Source organism: Lepisosteus oculatus, chromosome 6 (assembly GCF_040954835.1).
Source record: "Lepisosteus oculatus isolate fLepOcu1 chromosome 6, fLepOcu1.hap2, whole genome shotgun sequence".
Taxonomy (NCBI): domain Eukaryota; kingdom Metazoa; phylum Chordata; class Actinopteri; order Semionotiformes; family Lepisosteidae; genus Lepisosteus; species Lepisosteus oculatus.
The window spans coordinates 15,756,587-15,779,447 of NC_090701.1; the positions used below are offsets into that span (position 1 = coordinate 15,756,587).

The following is a 22,861-nucleotide window of genomic DNA, read 5'->3' on the forward strand; positions in this document are numbered from 1 at the left end:
TTATTCGACAAAATTATTTTTTTTTTCTTTGGTGAGATGTATGGTAGGTCGGAGAAACAAGAAAAATACACTAAACAATCACAAATGTGAAAACCAGCAAGATAGCTGATGGCACTCCACTTAGTATAATTTAATCAAACCCTTGAATTCCTGTCTTTTATTTTGTTTTTTTACATCATCCTCCACTTCACAGAAGCAGGATTGATACTGAGATTGCAAAGATACATTTGAAAACTGCGTCTTGGATAGTTCATACTTCTATAAAGATCTTTAAAGCTGAAGAACATAACCACATTATATCAGATGGTGTGTGAAATGTTATGTTTCTTCCTGCTTTCTGAGCACTGGTGAAGCCAGTGGCCAGGAACCTTTATGATAATGCACTAAAACTCAGAAAGGCATTCCTCCAGTGATCTGCCTTGCAATTTGTTCTTCTGTGCTCTCCTCTTTCTCTTTCTCTCGGTCCTTGTTCCAATCCTTTAGCCCTTCGGGAAGGGTAGTGTCCTCATCAAGACCTCCAGTGCCCTCCACAAACTCCTCATAAGTAGATTTCTCGGCAAAGGGCCTCGGACCCAACAGCTCCACCATGTCATTCTTATCAAGGACTTCTTTTTCCAACAGGCGAAGTGCCACCTGAAATAAATGGGAACATCAAGTGTTCTGGAAGTGCATATATCAATGTTTTAAAAATATTTAACATATAAGAATTCATATATTTAACAACAATCAGAATTAATACATTAGAAAGGAACGCAAAGGCAAATACACTGGTACCCTTTGTTTAATTTAATACTTTAATTTAATATTTTTCTATTCTAACTATACTTCACATGGGATAATGGCAACGAATCATAAAATACATTATGAAAATGTCATTATGAATAAATAATACTTTTAATTGAGAGACTATATTTGGACTGTTTTTTGGACTTCATACTGTTAGGAAAACGTCTATATGAGAAAGAAGTGACCTCTAAACATGAAAATCTGGGAACAACTGAATTCAAAACGTAAACAGAAATTATACAGCATCACTAAAACCTTTTATGTATTTTCCCATAGTTTGAAGCCTCTCACCTTTTCAACTTCAGCTTTCTTCTCCGACAGCAGTTTCTGGGTCAGCTCATAAGCTGTGTTTATGAGGAGCCGAACCTCGGTGTCAATGAGTCTGGCGGTGGCTTCACTGTAGGGCTTCTCCAACACCATCTCTCCCTGACGAGGGAGATCGAAAGACACCTGTCCCACCTTCTCGTTCATCCCAAACTGAACGATCTGCGAACACAACGGTGAGAGTTATCACACACGACAGAAAAGAAAACCAGTCCTAGGCTGATTAAGATCTTCTCATTTCCCAAAAACCACCTGGATCTCAAAATAGTTTTCTAACAGTGCAATGACATTGCTCCCAATATTAAAAAAAAAAAAAATCCTTGAATTTGGAACTATTATAACAAATATTTTTATACTCTTTATCTGTGCATTCATATAGTATATGCATCACTCAGTTCAGAATGAAGTGTGAATTATTCTTGTACATTTCAATGATTAAATAAACCAAAGGGATTACATTACTATTATAATTTAAAAACATGACATACATGTTCTTAGTGATATATTTTCTATTTCAATGCTGTCTCTAACCAAGCAGTTGTGATGATGATATATGTACCAATTGTCCAGTTCATCAACTGGAAAACGACTTATAATAAAAACTAGGAGCATAGGATGAAGCCCCAGACTTCATGGACTTGAGCCTGGGCTGCTTCATTAGTCACCCGAGACAAAGAATCCCTGTGTGGGGTGGAACAACTCATGCCTCACTGGTGTTCGCTAGCTTGAGCTTGAAATGTCCTCAAGATTGCAGCACAATAGTGACTCTTGGCACAACTAGTTAAACCACGCTTGAATGCTATCATATAGAAATATTCAGCTGCATAAACAAACATTCAAGGCTGATATTTAGTGGACATTACTTTCTATAACAGTTGCTAAAATGAAGGAACTATTGAATGGCCTTGTATGAGAGGATGAGAGTGTCCAAACCTGTGCGTAAGCACTCTGAGTGACCTTCCTCAAGTCGTCCTGAGCCCCTGTTGTTATTCTTCCAAAAAAGATCTCCTCCGCCACTCTCCCTCCCAGAGTCATGCACATTCGGTCTAGAAGCTGCTCTTTAGTATACAGGTACTGTTCTTTGGGTAAGTACTGGGCGTAACCCAATCCCTTTCCACGAGGAATGATGGATACCTGCAAACAAAAAAAAAACTGAAAATCTCATCCTTCGCTTGCGCACCGAGCATAATTTACATTTTAAAAAGTGCTCTGTCCCTTACAAGTTGGAAAAAGAATGTCGATGTTAAAAAAACAACATCGCTGCCTGTTGCTCTGGTTGTATAGGAAGCTCCCTTTTGCTTCAATATTGTAAGTACAGTAGGTGTGAAATTGCTGTTTAGGTTTTTGAAACAAATCCCAATATTCTGTTCAGCTTCCACTTCCCAGGCTGCTTCTGTGGAAGGGTTTCAATACAGACACGCATTTGTGGGGCACTAGCACTTCTTCTTTCGCAATGTCAGCTTACACCTGTGCAGGGGTTATGTCCTCAAAGCAGCTGTTCATCTGAAGCCACCAAGAACAGATTTCTCTCTAACCCTTGTCGCCGCTTCCAGCAGCTGCATGAGATTTAAGCAATACAGAAGCTTGTATTTCTAAAAATATAAGCTAGCAAGACAGTGCTTGCATTAAATTCAAGATAATGTGGACAATAAAAAAAACAATCTATTAAAGCTTGTGAAGTTAACTTTGCTTATGTGTGATTATTCCTTGCATTTTTCATAGGAGTAAAATGTATCCCTAAAAGGTAACATCAAAACACCGCTTCTAAAAATTTAGGGCAAAGATATTCTAGTAGGAGGGGGTGACCATACATGTTTAAAAGAGTGCTGTCTATTTTGAGAAGATAAGTTTTAAGACATCTGAAGAAAGCAACATTAAAGGAGTTCATGTTATGTGGGATAATTTAAGAGCTGAATGTTTGCATCCAAACACTTGGCTCTCAGTCACGCGCAAGACATTAATTGACATGTATGAAGCACAAAACTTTGCCCATCATAACCCTCAGGGGAGGTTTATCCTCATTCAGTTACAATCCTGTAATTTGGTGCAGTTAATCTATATGAAAAGAAAACCAGACGATGTGGTGTTGTTTGATGAGATGAATATCTCCATTGTCAATAGAACCAAATACGGTAAAAAGAAAGAGGAGTAAAGTAACCTGGAAACAGTGAGGTTTATCTTTTAGAAATGCATATTTCATGTTGTAAACAGGTTACATTTGATAGGCAATCACTGCCACACAAGTGCTTTAATTCAAATACCTTTAAAAGAGGATCAGCATGCTCTAAATACCAGCCTGCTACTGCATGTCCAGCTTCATGATATGCAACAGTCTTCTTCTCCTCTGGCTGAAGGACTTGTGTCTTTTTTTCAAGACCTGAAAATGGCAACAAAATCTTGAAAAAAATCATAACTACAAAATATTAAAGCACTTCTGGCACAGTGCTTCTTTGTGGGCCACTTTCAGATTTGATACAAAAGAAAAATATTAGTATGTAGAAAATTTGGATGACTTAGTTTACTGTAGAATTTGAGGCGTTTGGGTTATTTCTGTATGTGACAGAATTGCGTTTTGCAATTTTCAAGGCCAAAAACGCATTTGTTTTCTGGATCAGTCCATAATAAAGAGTGTTTACCATACAACTGCAAGCAGTAAGAAACAGATACGCAAGTAAGGTTCTCACAATAACATTCCTATTTTTGTGTATCACCGATTTATTTCTTCTCATCCTTCCAACCTCATCAAAGTTTCTAAGTTAAAACAAAAAAAAATATTTCTAATTAAAAAGGATGCATACAAATCAACTACACTGCAAGTGTCCAATCATGAAGGACAACAGTATTAGCAGGTTTTCTAGGTTTCTTTCAGAAAGAACAGAAAGAAGTTATTAAATTGGTCCCGTTACGCCGGCTAGTTCATCTCACTAAAAGCCAACTTCAAATGAAAACCTGCAGACACACCATCTTTGCAGGAACAGGTTTGCGCATCCCTCAACTAAGAAATGATAACATTTACAGTACCTCCTATCACACGCTCAATAGCCTGTTCAAAGTGCTTCTGGTTGATAGAATCAGAGAGGTGTCTTGCAGCAATTAATGCAGCTTCATTGCAAACATTAGCAATGTCTGCCCCTGTAGAGAAACAGAAACAAAAGGGACAAGAAACACTGCATGTAAAATGAGCTTTTCACTATTCCAACTAACGAGGGAAAACATGTTTTATACAATTAAAGCTAAATATAAAAACATCAAGACCAAACATGGTCTTTTCAGCAGTCAAAGACAAATGAGTGAATCGGAAATCTCATGATGAAATGAGATGCAGACATAAGTTTCATTAAACTGAAACGTTGTCTCTGCAAAATCCAGATTCCCTGTTCTTCATCAAGCAAGTCGGGCACCACATTGCATGTTTGAACTTTTTTGACCATCTTGATGAAGAGAAGGTCAAATGATTATCTATAGATCAGAACTTCATAAATTACCAAAATTATGAAAACTCAAAGTCACCTGGATGAAACACTGATAAGAAACAAGATCATATCCAATGCTTAGAAAGAACATGCTTATCATATAGGTATACACAAGTGATTGAGAGAAATGTGCTTTGAGAGATGACTAAGAGGGAGTGTGGAGATAAAATTAAGGTGAACTGGACTACAAAGTTAGGCACTTTAGTTTACCCAGCACCTAAAACAATAAGATTAACATCCAGGACAAGTTGTACCAACACATTTCACTCATCAGATAAGTACTCTTTTAATAAAACATTAAAAATGGTTTTGTAAATGCTTTTATATAATTAAGATAGCCATACTGAAACTAAGATATACTCAACCTTATATACTGTACCTTCTTGTTGTACAACTATGAATAGAGTATAAATACCACAGTTAATTATATACCTAAAGATTGTAACACAAAATATGCTTTTAAGTTACCAAAGCAAGTCACAAGATCAGACAATCAGGCTTCTAAATCATGGTTTTCAGTTAAACAAAGAGTAATAAGCTAACTAAAATCACTCAAAATATGCTACTAAAAGTAAAATAAAACAAGTCATACTGCAGCACTAAGGAATACTTTTTTCTGTTGCATTCAGAAATAAAAAATGCTAATGTTCCTCTATGCATCATAAAACAGTTTAAATTTCTACAGCTGCACACTAATAATATTTAAAAGTTTGCTTTACTACTTTGTGGCTGCTTTCAGGTGGATAAGAAAAGTAGACTGCAAAGTATTAGCTGCATTTTCTTTTGAGAAGGTTAATTCTCTAACTAATCTATAATTTGCAGTGACTTGGTTATTACTAGCACTCATAATTTTAACTCCCACTGAAGCCTGTTGCTGCTCCCATGGTGCAACAGGATAGAATTCATAAGAAATTTACTAAACAAAAGACACAAAGAAATTAAGGAAGACCAAACTCGCACACTGAAGTGTTTACATTTCCTCATACTCACCTGAAAACCCTGGCGTTAATGCTGCCATTTTCCTGGCTAGGCCTTCCTTATCTAGGGACAGGTCCAATTTCAGAGGACGCAGATGGACTTTGAAAATGGAAGCCCTGCCTTTGATATCTGGGGGCCCTATTGAAAACAAAGGGAAAAGAATATTATGGCTGTCAGTTCTAGGCACCTATATCCTTTCTATGCCTACTGTCTTTAATTACGTTCTGATGTTATCTCTACTAAAAGTAAAGAATAAAATTGCAAATTGATAATATGGAGAAAAGGACCAAAAAACACTTGAGAGAATAAATGACACATGGTCAAATGTTAGTCAAATTCAGGGTCATGGTGAGCTGGAGACAATGAGAGAAGGGTAGGATACACCCAAGACAGGATGCCAATCCACTGACTATAGATTATATAGTGACACCCATTCACCTAGACAGCATACCTAGGATTATCGTGGAGTATGGGAGGAAACCGACACACCCAACGAAAACCCATGTGGGCATGGGAGAGAGCTTGCCAACTTTATAATTAAGCACAGCAAGCAATAACTGAAGCTAGGAAAAAGCTGTGACAACACTAATCACCATGTCAGTAGGCTACTCTCATCCGAGTGAATGATTTTAATTTCCAATATTCTTTATCAAAGGGGGAACTTTGATTGTAGACACCGATGAAGATAAAGAGTCAATTGAAACATTGGGTCGTTATTCAGCTATTTATAACTAGGAGCTATATAATAAAGAAAAATAAAATGAAAATAACTTTGATGGCAGGGTTGGTGCAATGGGACGCACGAGTAGCCATCTTCTTTCAAAAGTTCATAACTTTGAACTTAATTTGTCGAAAATCTTTAACCTAAGATGTTAAATATTGTAACAATGAAAAAAATGCCAATAACATGTACCAATAAATATCTGTCTGTCAAAACGTCCAGGCCGCAGAAGGGCAGGATCTAGAATGTCTGGTCTGTTCGTTCCTGCCAACACTACCACGTTTGTTGTAGTGTTAAATCCTGAGGAGAAAAGAGTGGTTTATGTTAACAACAAAACTGATTAGTTATAAAGCTTGAAAGTCAGTGAGGTCAGCTAAATTCCACGCTGTTTCTGAGTCTGTACAGGAAAAGAAAGGTCTGTACTAAAGCCCTGGAATACAACTTCAGCTCTTTATGCATGTCACCAAAACGCTGCACAACAGTAGATCAGGACATTATTTAAGAGTTGTAATGTACACAGAATAATCCAGTTCTTTCAAATGAAAAAAAATATGCTCATTTTAGTTTAGAAAACACACACTCTGCCAGTTCACATTTATCTAGAATTCATTTGTTTATCTGAAGTTCACCCAAAACGTCCCAATAATTCCAAACTTTCAGCCTGTCTTTCCACAAACTAAAAGAAAAGCTCTTAAAAGGCACAGAAAGCCAGTGTGTCCCAATAGTACAAGAAATAATGTTCACAATTTATACTGGCAGTCTAATGTTCAACAAAATAACAAACATCTCTGAGGAGCTAATGTTACCAATTTCTAGGCACATGAGTTGATAGGCAATCTACAATTGGAAAGCAGGATTTTTCTTGACGTAAAATTAATGAAAATATATATTTTTGTATAAACTTCTACGTGTTACTTGGCTGGAAAACTATATGGTCTTGCTTTTTCTAGGACATCCCTTGCTCTTAAGCATTATGTGACTTATGTAGAAACAGTTCGTAAAATTAGACTCTATAAAAACATAATTCCTTTTCATTCCATATCTTTAAAAAAGAATGCTAGAGTATGTATTAAGTTCCATGCTTTCCTGCTGCTGACTGCTTTTTCCTCACCACACCCTTCCCCTTAGCTTTTTAACCCTTGACATCTGCTCTCACCATCCATTTCCACCAGCAGCTGATTCAGAGTATTCTCCTGCTCGCTCTGTCCTCCGAAATTTCCCCTGCCTCTCTTTCGACCCACTGCATCAATTTCATCAATAAAGAGGATGCACGGGGCATTCTTGCGGGCCAACACAAAGAGGTCTCGAACCTGCAACACAAAAAATAGTTTTAGAAAAGCTGAAACATGCCTTTGAGAGCAATTCATAGTTCTGATTGGCAATTAGTACTGTCATGCTTTATTGACTTTTTCATGTTCACAAATACAAAAATACACCGATTTTTAAAAAATATATTTAAACCAGCGCTGTCCTATAAGATGAGTTACATTTTGACTTACTCTCTCAGTAGAACTGTTTAAATAATTACTATATTTATCCTGAAGTAGTCAAAATAGGACTTACAAGAGTATTTTAGCTTGCTGAAATGACTGGATTTGTATTGCTGGTTAACTGCTTTTGGAGAGAAATCATTTTCAGCACTAGATGACACTAAATCATACAGAATAATTCATTGCTGACTGAATGAATGCAATCATCTTTTTCAGGTTTAATAAATTTTCCTGTAATCACCTGCAGCTCAATAAGAACTACACAAGTTTAGCAACGAAGTAACTGAAGCAACTGATCTACCCGCACTTCAGGGATGGCCCATTAACCATCTGGAGGTAAAAATCAATGATCACTTAACTGCCTGGAGTGACATATCAGTCCAAGGTATGATTTTATAACAATTCTGCTTGTCTACATGAATTTTGACAACAAGCCTTTCCAAAGTGTTTAATGGGCTGAGGAAGAGCCATTTAAAAATATTTACTATGTTAGCCAGTGGAATTAACCTTCATTTAGGATTATATTTTCTATTACACATATGCAGTGTTTAGTAAAATTATTTCACAAAAATATATTACAGATACAGTACAAATTACTTGTGCTAGGAGATTACTTTAAATTAATAAGAAGTTCAGAGAAAATGTTTTAGAGTGGCAATTACTTTACATGGTAACTATATACACAAAGAACAAACCTCACTGTGACTTAAAATAATTTCCCCCAAAAACGTAAATCACTTAATCAAGTAACTCATAATTGATTTCTTAATAGATTTTTTAAAACTAACTTTCCCAAGGACTGATCATATAGCACACATGTATACAGGTGTATTAACTATCAGTGAAAAAACATATTAAACTTTTTCATTCATATTTCAACTAACTGCCTGTTTAGAGTTTTCACTAAGCTTGTTTCATTCCCTTTTTTGTCTGGCTCAGTATCTAGTTCTCTTCCTACGGCTGAGCTATCAGGTCATTCGCCATCTCAGTGTGCTGACAGGGCGGATTCCCACTGAGGTCAGCAAACACTGAGTCAGTGGTCTTTCTCTACAACTGATCCTCTGTGCCGCTTCCTTATCATCTCGTTTGCTCACCCACCCGCCCTCCATCATTCAGATGCATAATACAGACTTCTAATGATTCACCAACAGCAAGAGTTTAAACTATTCGCACGACTGGAGACGCTAGGTAAAATAACAGAATGTAACGATCATAACCTATGCTTATATTAGAGATGGAATTGATATATTTTACTTGGAATAAAAACAGATATTCATGTTCCAACATAGTCTCTTTTAATCTCACAATCTCTACAGAAATCTACACAATCTCTTTCACTCCCAGTAGTGGATTTTAGTAGTGGAGCTAATCAAGGCAATTTATTCACATAAGCGGTAAACATCAACTTACCCGTGCTGGCCCTACACCCACAAACATCTCTAGGAACTCTGACCCATTAACGGTGATGAAAGGCACATTTGCCTCCCCGGCTGTTGCTTTTGCCAAGAGAGTCTTTCCTGTGCCTGGAGGTCCCGTCAGAATAGCACCCTATAAACAGCAGATACTGTATGAGATATGTCAATGTATACACTGGCCATGACAACAGAACATCGAACTTTTATCTGTACTACAAATTAAATGATTGCAAGCAACAAACAATATTGAGGATAAGGAGTGGGGAAAGTATTGCTACATCTCTCTAGTTTCTGGATTATTGCTACCTTTGCTTCCCTGATAATATTTGAATGACGCATTGAAAAATGCAATTTTGCAAGCAACAATGGGATCCCAGTGTGTTCTAGAAACCAAAAAGAGCACACAAGCACTAGGTAGGGTATAAGTACTGCAGTGTAAATGAACTGTACAGTATATACTTGAATAAATATGTGGGTTTTATTGTTACAAACAGAGTTAAACCTTTTTCGACAGGACCTAAGCTTCACACCTTGGGGATTTTGGCCCCTAAGTCTTGGTACTGTTTGGGGTTCTTCAGGAAATTCACAAACTCCATGATCTCGAGCTTCGCCTCTTCACACCCCGCGACGTCTTTGAACTTGACATCGATCTCATCCCTCAAAACCTTGGCGGTGGTCTCCCCCACGCTGAAGAGGCCTCCCATCCCGCGGCCTGACCGCCCGCCCCCGGCGGGGCCCCTTCGCACCGTGTACAGCAGGAAGCCAATGATGAGCACCGTGGGCAGCATGCTGAGCAGGAAGGAGCTGCAGGAGACAGGAGCAGGACTGCCGCGGTGAGCGTTCGTAAGTGAACTCAGAAGTTTCATTTTACATAGCGCCCATTAGAAACAAAATAGCAAACAACTGTGCTAAGAGTTATAACTGACAGAAAATACATTAATTCCGGGTACAGAAACCCACAGAGACTCAGTTTCTAAGAGATCTGCTGCATGGCAGTGGAATGCCCTGCCTCCCAGTATCATCCACAAAGTGGTCAACGTTTGTCGACCTTAAACACTGAGAAGGATATTAGGCAACAGATCTTCCAGAAGAACTAGTGGGAAGCCAATGAAGGATCTGTGTATTAACAGGATTTTAAAATCAAAGCAATATTTATAATGTAACCAATGTTAAAAAAAACGTTACCTGCTGCATTACAGCATTCAATAATGATTCAAAGACTTTTTGAAACGCTGGTAAGATTGAGACAGTCCAAAAGGCTTCCTCCTAAGCCATCACTGTTACACACTCGTTTAGACTGCAGATAAGATATTTATTTGTAATGTGTCTGAAAGGACCCTTTTATGATCAGTATTCCTATAACCTACAGTGGACAACATTACCAGGAGTTTGGAAACCCAACCTAGAAACTTTATCCCTTTTAGAGACCGCACAGACAATTTGTCATAAATCTGACAATTACTGGTATGTTTTGGTAAAGTAAAAAAAATAACAGAAATTTTCATTTCAAGATCAATGCTTTTCTTGGCAATGTAATAGACCGGTTAAAATACACTCGAGTCCTTAAAACTCCCACTCTAAAGACTCTTTCTTTGTTGCTGCTAAACTCTTTCAGAAGTGGAACTATAGATTGAGGCTTGCTAGAAATCAAAACCTTTCAACCAAACAGGTGTCACAACAACACTTGGTTGTTAACTTGTGGTAAAGAAAGTGAACAAAAAGTGGATAGTGTCCTGTTCTTCTGACGAAGAAAGATTTTTAGCTTGTTGTTAACTTTTAAAGGGATTTAAAATACATTACAATTACAAAGTACGAAAGTATTACAAAATGATGAATGAAGATTAATTTCACAATGTAATTAAAAGATTCTTTATCTAGCCATTCCAAAATTTAAGACACGTTGAATCTAAATCTGTTTAATCTTCATTCACTGGTGAGATAAGACTACCCAACAAATGCGATAGAGAAACCACATTATGTGTTCATCTTTAAACTGAAGGAACAGGAGGAAGCAACTTCCATTCATCAGCTTCCCAAAATGACGGTGTTTTACTTCCTACCTTATATGGATATAAGAAAAAAAAAATGGCAACAAAAGTAACAGAGACTTCTCCTTAAAATACTGCTCTAGCTAAGTGGTCCGCTCCCATTAACCAGTTGATAAATTCACGGAGAACAGAGAACGTCAGCTTTATCGCAAATTTCTAAGTGTGGCTTCCTCAGCCACACTAACAAAAGCACATCTGGAGGCCTGAGAGGATGTGAGTAAGCCTTTGAACCGTCTCCTAGGTTGTAAAGAACTTCCCTTATAAGGGAGGGATTTGTCCAGTAAAACAGTTGCTGAAAGGGGTCTTCAGTTCAGCAACATGGGATTTGTGTACTTATGGCTCCACCTACAGGACTTCTTAAACGTGTTGAGCAATACTTGCCCCGCAAACACACAAAAGCACTTATCATCACTCTTTGTCTACAAATCTCTTCTGAAATCTGATTTTTCATCCTTGTCCTTACCTCTTCAGCCCTCCTGCCCCATCCTATACCTCTCTCTACCCCACATTAAAAGATGAACTTTAGTATTGTTCTACAATAAAAATTATTAGCTTTGTCTATACTGACCCACACTATGTGTGCACTAGCATTACAGTCGGTAAATGTAATGAGTGTATGTTCTCTTGAATCAAAACACATTTAACAAAGCTATTCTAACACAGGAGAACATATTCGCACTGTTTCTCCAATATCAAGTACGTCCTCTATTTTAGGGTTTTTCTGCCCCTAAAATCTTGTGGGAAGAACATCTTAATTTCCCTTGTGTACTGTACTTACTTTACCTCCAACAAACTGAAGAGGTGGTATGCTGTCACTTTCTTTCAGTCTGTACTTAAGAATCACAAATGGATTCAACTGAATTTGTTTTTTAATCAATCAAATTGAAAACTGTGCATTATCAGTGTAGTAAATTTGGAATGTGAAATTCCAAGTGATGAGACTTTAAGCAGTGCAAACTCTTTTTTTTTACACTACAGGTATTAACCAATTAAGTGAAATAAATTATGCTTTGTAACATATCCTCAACTGCATTCCGGTCTTTTTCATATATTTAAAACAAAGCTAATCAATCAGGGATGGCACATTCCTCTGGGCACTCCGCAAGCTGATGGAGAGACAGAGTCTCAGAAAATGCCCTGTTGTGGACTGAAGCCTCACCCATCGCTCTCAGTAGAATAGACCACAGGCAGCTTGTTCTCCCCCTCAATACCCATCTCCAGCTGCGCTGTCTCCAGGTTCCGTTCAAACGTGTCCACGCTGCCAATGTTGAACCACACATATTGCTGTAGAGAAAAAAAAAAGTCACAGTGAAACTAACCTAACAAATCAATAAATCTTAAATAAATAATACCCACAACAAAGAGCAGGGGTTCCCAAGTCGAGGCTTGCAAGAGGGAAAGAGCTGTTCACCCGCTCAAATTCAGCCAATAATGAGTTCACTAGCGCTGTTAAAAGCTGTGCTGGAATTAAAGACTGCAAATACGGTAAGAACATAAGAAAGGCTACACATAAAAGTAGGCCTTTAGACCCATCCAACCTCTGTGATAGTAAGTAAACACAAGGGCCCTCCAGTACTGGATTTGGGAAAGAACATTTGAAACAGTGCACAGTCAGTGTTCATCTGTGAGTTTTTTTACATAATGGACACGTTCTTTAACATCATTTTATTAGCCCTGTACAATTTCTTGCATTAGGAATTTGTCTTTTCACATACCCCAGCTTGCTCTCCATGAGACACAGACACACAGACAGGGAGAGAGAAGCTTGGGGTCAGAGCGCAGAGTCAGCCATTGTACAGCGCCCCTGGAGCAGTTGGGGTTAAGGGCCTTGCTCAGGGGCCCAATGTAGTAGGATTCCTCTGCCGGCTGCAGGATTTGAACTGGCAGCCTTCCAACCACAGAGCCACTGCTCCACCCATTTCACATTTCTTAATGTGTAAAAAATGCAAATGGACCTTTTAACAAGATCCAAGTTATAATGCTCCCCAGATGTTTTCACATTTCTTCCCCAATTACATAGAAATAAAAACATCATAAAGCTAAATATGTTACAAATTGGATAATGTAATAAGTAATGTAACAGAAGAGTCTGACACTCCGTGGGGGGGGGGGTTAATTTTAGAAAATGAAGTGTTATTTCAAACTGTCCTCGCTACTCACTCTCATAATGAGCTGCTCTTCTATGTACTATCTCTGAGGCTCCACAGTTTATTAAGGTGCAGAACTTAACTGAATTTCAGATGAAGGCTAATTAAGGCCCTACACAGTTTTAAGACAAACTCTTGAATTATCAGACATACTGTTCGCCTATTTTGCAACTGCTTCTGTATATTGTCGAGATGGAGAAAATAATAAATTAATATCTACTTTGTTCCAATTGACACCATTTGTGTATAACCCAAAATTTTTAGATGAAAAATTACACCGTTTTGTTCCCACTTCCATTATGCATGTAACCTATAATCTATTAATTTAATCACACTAATTCCTCTATCTTTGTTTTAATTACTTTAACTGATTTGTACTCCACGTACATCAAATGTTTCAGTTTCATAATACAAGAGAAAACTGAACTGTTGTTTACGCTGCACATTTTAAAGATTTTATAAAGTACAAAGTTTTGGACTTTTACAATAAGGAAGCTCAAAAATGAATTGAGTTTCATAAATGGCATTTGCAAATTGATTTTTATGACGAGGAGAAAATGGACCTGTTGATTTCCCTTAACCTTGTACAACAATTAAAAGACAAGTAGTTTTAAACTGGGAGTATATATATATAGAAAAACTACTTACCCCATCAACTGGTAGTTTGCCAGGGGAAAATATCACTCTCACATAGCGCTTGTTTATGACTTCTAGTCTGTCAACCTGTTAAATGAAAGAAAATTGATTCATTCACTTATATCATCTTAGCTCACTTTTACACACCAATTTAAGCAGGCACCCTTACCCTCTAGTAATTTTCGCATTAAAATGTCAAGTTCATGCAGATGATGAATGATCACAGAGCATTTTCACACCCATCAAACGCAAATTACTTCATTCATTTGAGTTTGGAGACTGGCCTTGTGCATTTGCAGGACCTGAGGCTCAAACATCGTCAGAAAGTCTGTATTTACAGAAATAAACACCAGTGAAAAGCAGAGAATTCCAATGATTTTGCCCTGGTTTTGATGTTGCAAGACAGTTTGGATATGGAGTACATAAAAAGAGGAATACAAAAATCGTTTCTATACTTACAACACCCTTTGAGAGATAATTATTGACAAAATCTTTCCAGGTGACCTCCCTGCCTGCATTTCTGAAGAAAAAGTAGTAGGCAAAAACAGCCCAAAATGCTGCTCCTCCCATGAAATACAGACGAAAGTCCCTGTCATCCCATGGGACGTCTCCCTGAATACACAAGAAAAAAAACAGGCAAGTTTAGGGAACTGTAATTAAGACTGTTTCAGTTAATTTGAGAATGAAGGCTTTTCTTAGCAAAAGTAAAACAAAAAGACCAGTCTTTTCAAGACCCCTCCAACAGCTCTCATCCACTTGAAGGATGATCCATCTGACTGTATCACAAGTCCCCACTGCTCAGTAGTTCACTGCCTACACTATCTGCACCTTTGGACAAAAATGTAGTGAGAGGTGGGATGAGTAGACTTGTGCATGGCAACCCAAAAATGATCTGTCACTCTGTGGAGTTGTAGGTGGAATGCTTTTGAGGAAACTGGCTGCTTGCTCCCTGAAATTTGCAGTCAACCGATCTGCATTTGCTCACCTCTTTGCATCGCACTTCGACTTAACGTTTGGATATCATGATCCTGGAGTATGCACGTCTGCCCACTGTTGCTCTTTGCTATTGATGTCTTTCCCTCAGAGTTCCATACTAACATCATCTTGGACAGCAGTGCTTGGAAAACATCCGCAAGTTCAGCTCCAGCCAAACCCACCCCAGCGATCACTCCTCTGTCAGTGTCACTGAAGTCTTCTTTTGCAGCCATACTAGCTATAATTATAGGAAACCAGGCCAGTCTGGCATTTTCATACATGACCCTAACCATGCTGGACCGTTATTTGCTTAATTAATGCATGAGCCACACCTGTATGTAAGCTCTTACTCACAATAAATTGGCCATGGAGTCCCTCATTCATCCAGGTGTTGCCCGCATTTATCAACTAGTTTGGGGTTGTACTGAAGAGAGCATATGATTTTGTTTGTGCTTTAGTGTTAATTGCAGTGGCTGAAAACATTCACGTCTTGGGTAGAATAACCTGGAGGCAAAACTCAAAACTGTACATAAAAAATATGTCCAGGAGGTTTCCTTGACTAAAAATAAATCTTTGGGACTCTGAAGGCTGATAAACCCATAACAATGACAGTCCTATCACAATGTGGCACAATTTTTAACAGCTAGAAGTTAAACACCTCATAAAGTAACAATATAAGCTACAAACTGGAAATTAAAGACCTATGCACTTTGTATGAAGTTTTTAAGATTGTATTAAGATTTTAATAACACTTAATATCCTGTTGTAATAGTAAGTTTAAATTCAACATCCTGAAATAAATACTTTTTAATGACGACCTAAATGCTGTAAAACGGTTGATACAGTAAACCTGAGGGTAGGGGTTACACTTAGACTATACAGTGAAATGTACCTAGAATCAAGATCACTTTACATGTAAATGTGGAACTACAAATCAAACACAAATACACATTTTTAAAACTGGATGTTACGCAGTCCAGCTTCTGACTCTCACATCATATATTTTCTGCTTAATAAATGTTTCCACTTATAGGCTTTCATTCAGCAGTTCATGTGTGCAGAAGACCTTTATCTGCTTATATCTCACCTTTTGCAGTCGTGTCCACCACTTTGACTCGTCCTTCCTCCCTCCTCTCTTCCCTCCTCCTCCTCCCCCTCCCCCACTGTTCCCTGAAGATTTCTGTGAATTGGAAGGCTTGGCCTCTGAAATTGGAAATAAACAGATATGAAGTTTGTGCATGAAAATGTTCATCACCAGCAGACAAGTTGTTAACATGAATCTTCCTCCTTCTTGCACAATTCAGTAATAGTAATAAACACATTTCCTACTTCTGATGCCTTTAGACAGGTTGTCTAAAATAATGTGATAATTACTGTATGGTGTACGAGTCAATTTGTATTGGAAAAGCAAAAGGAAGCAAATTAAAGGCTATTCAATGATGTTCAGATTGGCTGTTCTCTGTAGATTTTCAGACCCTTCCATTACCAAACTAGTTTGTGGGATAAATCATTCAGAGATGTTTTGTCTTATGCAGGCAATATCTATTCTCGAAAAGAGATCAAGAGAGAGCAGGGAACAATGTTTGCATCATACTAACATGAACATTTAGTTGAAAGACAAGGTTAAATAGCCATCAAACGTGCTATTGCTACAGTTTAGAAACCAGTGAGTGACAGAGCCTGCAAAAAGTTAAATGAATGGAAATTAGATGGAGACACAGCAAGCATCAAGACATTCCTCCTGCATAACGTTGACAACATAAGGTTGTGGGTTCAAGTCCCACGTACACGAGCAAGTCTAGTTACATGCCCTTCTGTATAATCGGTAAAAATTTAACTCTCATTTGAGAAATGCATGAATCAAATAAATTAATAAAAACATAAAACTAAAAGAGCAACCCTACGAAATTACATTTTGTGTGTCAATTATGTGACAGATGTGTAAAAAATATTGAAAAGGTGCAAACACTTTAATCTGACAACCAGTGACCAAAATGTGAATTTGTAGACTTGCTCTTTTGGACTTTATTTTTTTTCTGCACCTTTGACCTCTTAAGTTAATGACTTTCTAAAATAAATAATAGATTGACAGTTCTAAAAACATTTTGTTCAAGATGGCTTGTGAGAACGAATTTTAGGAATCAATCAAAAAGAGCATGTTTAGAAAACAGTCTGTGCTACAATTCCAATTTTCATTGTTTTATATGAATACATTGTTTTTGTGCTATGACCTTTGAATTGTTCTGTTTTTCTCTGGCATTTGAGCTACACACTATATTATTTTAAAAATACAGTTGTCTCACAAGTCAAGTCTCCCATGAATAAGTAGAGTGCTCATGGCCAGTAATCAACTCATAAATCTTTTTTTTTGGCTCCTAGCATTAGTTCTATACAGTATATATGTCAGTAACAATGCTACAATCCAAACTAAATCCAGACTAAATGGTAAACGCTATGATTTACTGTTGGCTAAAAAAGAAAGCAAATAGCAGTTTTTCATTTTGTTAGGAAGGTTATCCAGAGGTCACAAGGAACGAGAACATTATTTTTTAAGAAACTTCTGGGCTGCTGTAAATATTTCCTTGGGGGAAGAATGCTTCATTACGATTAGTGGAGCCAGAAAAATTAGAAACAAATGTATTAAAGAGACAAAACCAAAGGAGGGTTTCAAAATTTGAGAAGCAAATGGAGCAGGTTAAAGAAAGACAATAGATTATTGTCTGGTCACTGTTAATCAGCAATCTTACATGCCACCAAACATGTTGTGTATTGTAAAACTTCATTACAATAGAACCGTCAGTGCCTATTCAATACAGATCAAAATGTCACATTAAAGCTGGTTTAGCACCATATCATATTTTTATATAATGGTGGTATAATTCCAAGTTGTTTACTGCAATTGCAACACAAGCAAAAAAAAACTGTCAAAATGATCATTGCAAGGGTTCTGGGTGAACATCCAGCCAAGAAAACACTCACTTGCACTTTTACAGTAATAGTTTTTTAATAATACAACATTGATCCATCAACATCGATTTAAATATCAGTTTAAGGGTTACAGTTTTAGAATACTTACATCTTTTACACAGTCATGATTTGGGAATCAAATCTGCTATAGCAACTGAATGTTTTTTATCCTTTTGCACAGCACTGGCGAACACAACAGTGCTTGTACTTTTGTGGATTGTGTAATGACAACATGTCACGTTCCATAACATATTGACATGACTACAGTCTAATGTTCTGACACTGACATATGTTCTAATGTTGATTTGTGTTGACAAAAAAAACATGCCACATATAACACCTCACATGTAACATCCCCCTCTAAAATATACACATGTATGTAGACAATTCTGCAGCACAATTTGTACGTTTTAACATGATTATTGAATTTCCTGCAATGACGGGCTGTGGGGATGGAACCTTTTTAGTCCTGAACAGAGAAAACTACAAACGAACCCGATTACACGGGTATTCAAAATCATCAAAAGTTCTGAAAGTCAGCCTACCTGATTTCTTCAGAATGAACAGTGAAAGACAAACCAGAGGAAATAAGTGGAAACTACGTGGAAGTGCATTTAAAACCAAGATCAAGAGGCACATCTTTACATAAAGGGTTGTGGGAGTATGGAACAAGCTATCCAGACATGTTGTTGAAGCTCTATCTTCTTTCAAAAAACAGTTTAATAAAGGGATAAGGTCCGTGGATCAAACAATCTACCAAATGGGCTAGATGGGCCTCGTTTTATACATAACAGTCCTTTATATTCTTATATACATCACACATTTACTTCCATATTTCATAATTTCCTTTGCATCAAGGTTAACTTTCACTCTCAGTGCTTTACCATTTCATTTTCAAGATATACGATAACAAAAGGATTGTACGTTCTTCCACACTGGGCCTACACTTTGTCACTTTCTCCAAATAGTTCTGTATAAAAACCGATTTCGGAATTTTGAGAAACAGAAATAATCATGCCAGTTCAAGTGTACCTTTAGCGCCATTGTTCATTCCTTCTGATTCACTGCTCTTCTTGCTGTTTTTTCCATTAGGAAAGTACTTCTCAAATCCTAGAAAAAAATGGTTCTTTCTGATCCAGCTGGCAAGATCATTAAAACACATTTCCCTTAATGCTGCACGCAAACTATCTTACAGTGATGACATGGTTATGAGACTAATAAAGCCTCTTCGTATGTTTGCAAATAATAAATATGTCCAGCACTTAAAAACAAAATGATGCCTCTAATCAGAAAGTGATCAGGATAAAAGAAAGCATTCTTGAAATGCATATAAAACACGTAGTTAAGAATGGGAAGTATTACTTTTGCACCTTGCCTTCACTCCTATTAATTACTACCAGCCACAACTAATATAAGAAGAGTGACACATTCTACAACACTTGAGAACTGATAGCTTCAACTATTATTCATTCACAATCACAAGTGACTAGCCTTCCCAATGAGGACTTGCATCCCATCACTAATCTCAGTTTGCAAACAGTTGGACAATACGAGAAAGGCTACAGCTGAGAAACTGCCCGGATACCAGTACCACATAGTTTTTTCTTCTGTGAGCTTGAACAGCAATGACTGTACCTTTCGGAGGTCTTGAGCACAGCCGTCTATAGGCACCAATTACATTTGCTATTAATGTTCTTCTGTCCACTGCAACATCCCTGCTTTCTTGTGCCAAGACCTTAAAAGAAAAGGATCACAAAATATTAGAGAAGGCACAGCCAACGAAGTCCTTTAAAACTCACTTCTGTCTTCTTCATGCTTAATTGCCACATTGTCATTTGTTATGTCAAAATCAACATAACAGCTGGCAGTACATACAAAAATTCATTACAATAAAATTCAGAGGCATAACACAAGACAGACTGGCAATTATGCAAAGGACACTATGAAGGACACTATGTGGAACAAATTCATGCTTTGAGATGACGAGGACGTGCTATGTTCTGTTAACCTACTGTATTTTCTTTTAGTGCATACTGAAACATGGAAAAAATAACTATTTTTAAGCAATTTTAGGTTTCACAAGTTCTAGGTCAAGCAACAAAGATGCACTTCAAATTCAAACGACATTTCAATCATGTAGATTAAGGAGGAAAGCAAAAGGTTATTTGAACTTGAAGCGCATCTTTAAGGTCAACTTTAAGGTAATCTTTTAGGTGACCTGCCTCCTTACTCATAGCTTATTTTTTGCACTACATTTTGTTTGTGACATGATTAATACTGTATAACTGACAAGTGTTAACTCAGCACTGGAAGGTATTTCTTTATTGGCTCACAGCATCAACGTGAGGCATTACACAATGGCACAAACACAAACTCCCAGCCACGCTTTCACAACAATGCCCCTCAGACCCCTCCCTCACTCAAATCATTCCTCAAACATGTACAGAGGTGAAAGACTCCCCTACCTACCCCCACACATCACACACAAACTCTCTTAACAGGTTAGAGCACAAAATCAGAGCAGCAGCACCTCAACGCAACACAACAGCTTTGTGTTGAACTAGGCAAGGCAGCAGCTCACCCTCATCCTTGGCTGCCATGATGTTTGCCAATACATTCCCAGGCTAATATCAAACTGCTTCTCTCCAGGGGGCCCACAGCCAGTACAATCCTGACAACCCAGCCTGTGAAGTGTGAGTAAAATACACCTGCACTAGGCCTAACTACTAACATAAGGCATCCCACAACCAGACAAATAATTAACAAATCAGAGGTGTTAACAAAAAAGACAAACAAAAATCTAAGGCAAAATAAGCAAAATCCTTTATTATCACAGAATCTATACTTAAATGCACCCTTCCTTTGTGCTACATGATGCTGCAAACAAAACAACTGCTTCCCTACCATAGAAATTTCAAGTGCACCCAGCTGGTGTCTAAAGGAAAAGGTATTTATCTGTTTTTACATACAACGTAAAACTTCAGTACAAGGAAAATGCCATAAGATGCAGTGGGTTGCTTCCACATCATCTGGTCTGAGAGTATCACATGGCTACATTCAATACCACAGGTACAGGGTGAGACTGAAACGTTATCTTGGAAATGTCGGAAGACATCCAACACTCCCCTATGTAAGGCCTAAGTTTATCTAACCTTCAAACCTCCAGATTCACCTCCATATGTTTTTAAAGAGCCAAGTGAATTCGAATAGATGAAACGATGATCAAGATGTTTTCCTTTTAATATTAATATTTTAATTTTCCCAGCCTGATTTACTCCATTTCACAATCTGCTGCCGATTCAAGATCATATATAAATATTATATTAATGTAATTCTTAAAATTAAATAATTATTAATGATTAACAAAAGAAACTGGTTGTTATTGGCACCTGGAGCATTTAAGAAGGTGTTGTTGCACAATCTGGTTGTTATTGGCACCTGGAGCATTTAAGAAGGTGTTATTGCAAAAACTGGTTATTTTAAACTTCATTTTAATAAAGAGGCTAAGGTGGTAACATCTGCCAGAAACCATAAAAAACATGTATCCTAAATTATCCTTCACATTATCAAAAACTGCATTGCTTCAAACGTACCTGTGATGTAACCGTTACTTAACAATGTCAGATGAAGGCCTGTGCTGTATTAAACACGTTTCTTTATACATCAATACGACACACGACGATCCTTGTTGCAATAGTAAACTCGGGTGAGGTGATTTATACAATCATCGTATCCACACAAAAATCTCGGACCCACATAAAACAGGTGCTAGGGTTACAAGCACTTACCAGCCTTTTGCTACCTGTGACGTTGTTAGGAGAAAACAAGCTTTTGAAAAGATTCCTACAGCCTTTAGACAGAAGAAGATAACGATGGGCCATCCTGCTGATTTCGTTTTAGTTTTCTAAAGTTTTACCATAAACAAATGCAAATCTGTATTATTCGATTGTCCTACTACACTAAGACTTTTTCCTCCATTCCTCTCCGCCATTCTCAAAATAACAATACGTCATCACGTCCGTCCACCAACACGCTGTGACGTATTTCGCCTTAGGTTTGCGTGAACACGAAGTGCTGAGTCACTGTAGAAGCACCACAGCAGCACTGTAGATGACTCAGCAGAAACATGTATACGAAAGCTTACAAATTCGAGTGCATTACTTGTGTTTAACGATTTATGGAAAGCGTTTGACGTTTGTTCGATCGTCAATAAGGTTTTATTAATACCGATTTTTATTTGTGTGGTAGGTCTATTTTGGTTCTTTTATCAGTGTATGCAAGAACTCGAGATACCTGTATAATTCAAATAGAGCTTTGATCATTTGTAACTACACCGTATTTTCTAGCTACAACTCGCATACCAACGTGGAAATAGATTTCTGTTTTTGCTTATTGGGTATAAAATGGATAATTATACTTACTGCAAACAAATTTATCCATACCATCCATACCAGTTAAAAAACACATTTTAACTGCAGTCACGCATGTATTAAACAAATATCTGCATTTCAGTTACTTTTTAACATGACAGGTAATTTTCGGGGGGAAAAAGACCTCTAATCAATGCAAAATCTATAAATACAACAATCTGAACAATCCGGAGTGATCGTAGAAGTGCCAGTGTATTGTCGACAAACTATTCTTTGAATCTTCATACACTATAGTTGTATATCTTTAAGGGATGGCTTATTAGAACAAAGCTGTTCTTTGAGAACAATTGCATTTTACATGTGCCTGCGTTGTGAAAAGAGCCATTTATTTTATCATTCTAGAATGATAAAATTCTAGAATTGTATTGTTCAACGCAGTTGAGAAAGTAAAATGATAAATCACCCTTCTTTATGTGGCGACTTTATCTACAGTACCAGTTCCTTTATTTTACTTGAAACAAGAATTTCAAC

General features: G+C 37.4%; 1 protein-coding gene across 2 annotated transcripts; it reads right to left on the minus strand.

Moving 5' to 3' along the window:
- Positions 1–124: 124 nt before the first annotated feature.
- LOC102695016 (AFG3-like AAA ATPase 2) lies at positions 125–21,978 on the minus strand. 2 transcript variants are annotated; one of them, XM_006634497.3, is made up of 17 exons: positions 21,749–21,978; positions 19,596–19,695; positions 18,993–19,070; positions 16,081–16,196; positions 14,478–14,630; positions 14,031–14,105; positions 12,395–12,519; positions 9,718–9,991; positions 9,183–9,320; positions 7,439–7,592; positions 6,475–6,582; positions 5,574–5,699; positions 4,132–4,242; positions 3,372–3,487; positions 2,044–2,244; positions 1,078–1,272; positions 125–633 (listed from the first exon to the last, which is right to left on the minus strand). In XM_006634497.3, exons 1-17 carry the CDS (start codon positions 21,839–21,841, stop codon positions 391–393), a joined length of 2,406 nt encoding a protein of 801 aa, XP_006634560.2. In that variant the 5' UTR covers positions 21,842–21,978; the 3' UTR covers positions 125–390. The 2 variants fall into 2 exon arrangements, with proteins under 2 accessions (XP_006634560.2, XP_015210358.1); XM_015354872.2 differs by lacking the exons at positions 16,081–16,196; positions 18,993–19,070; positions 19,596–19,695; positions 21,749–21,978 and adding an exon at positions 15,004–15,726.
- Between the last annotated feature and the right edge of the window lie 883 nt (positions 21,979–22,861).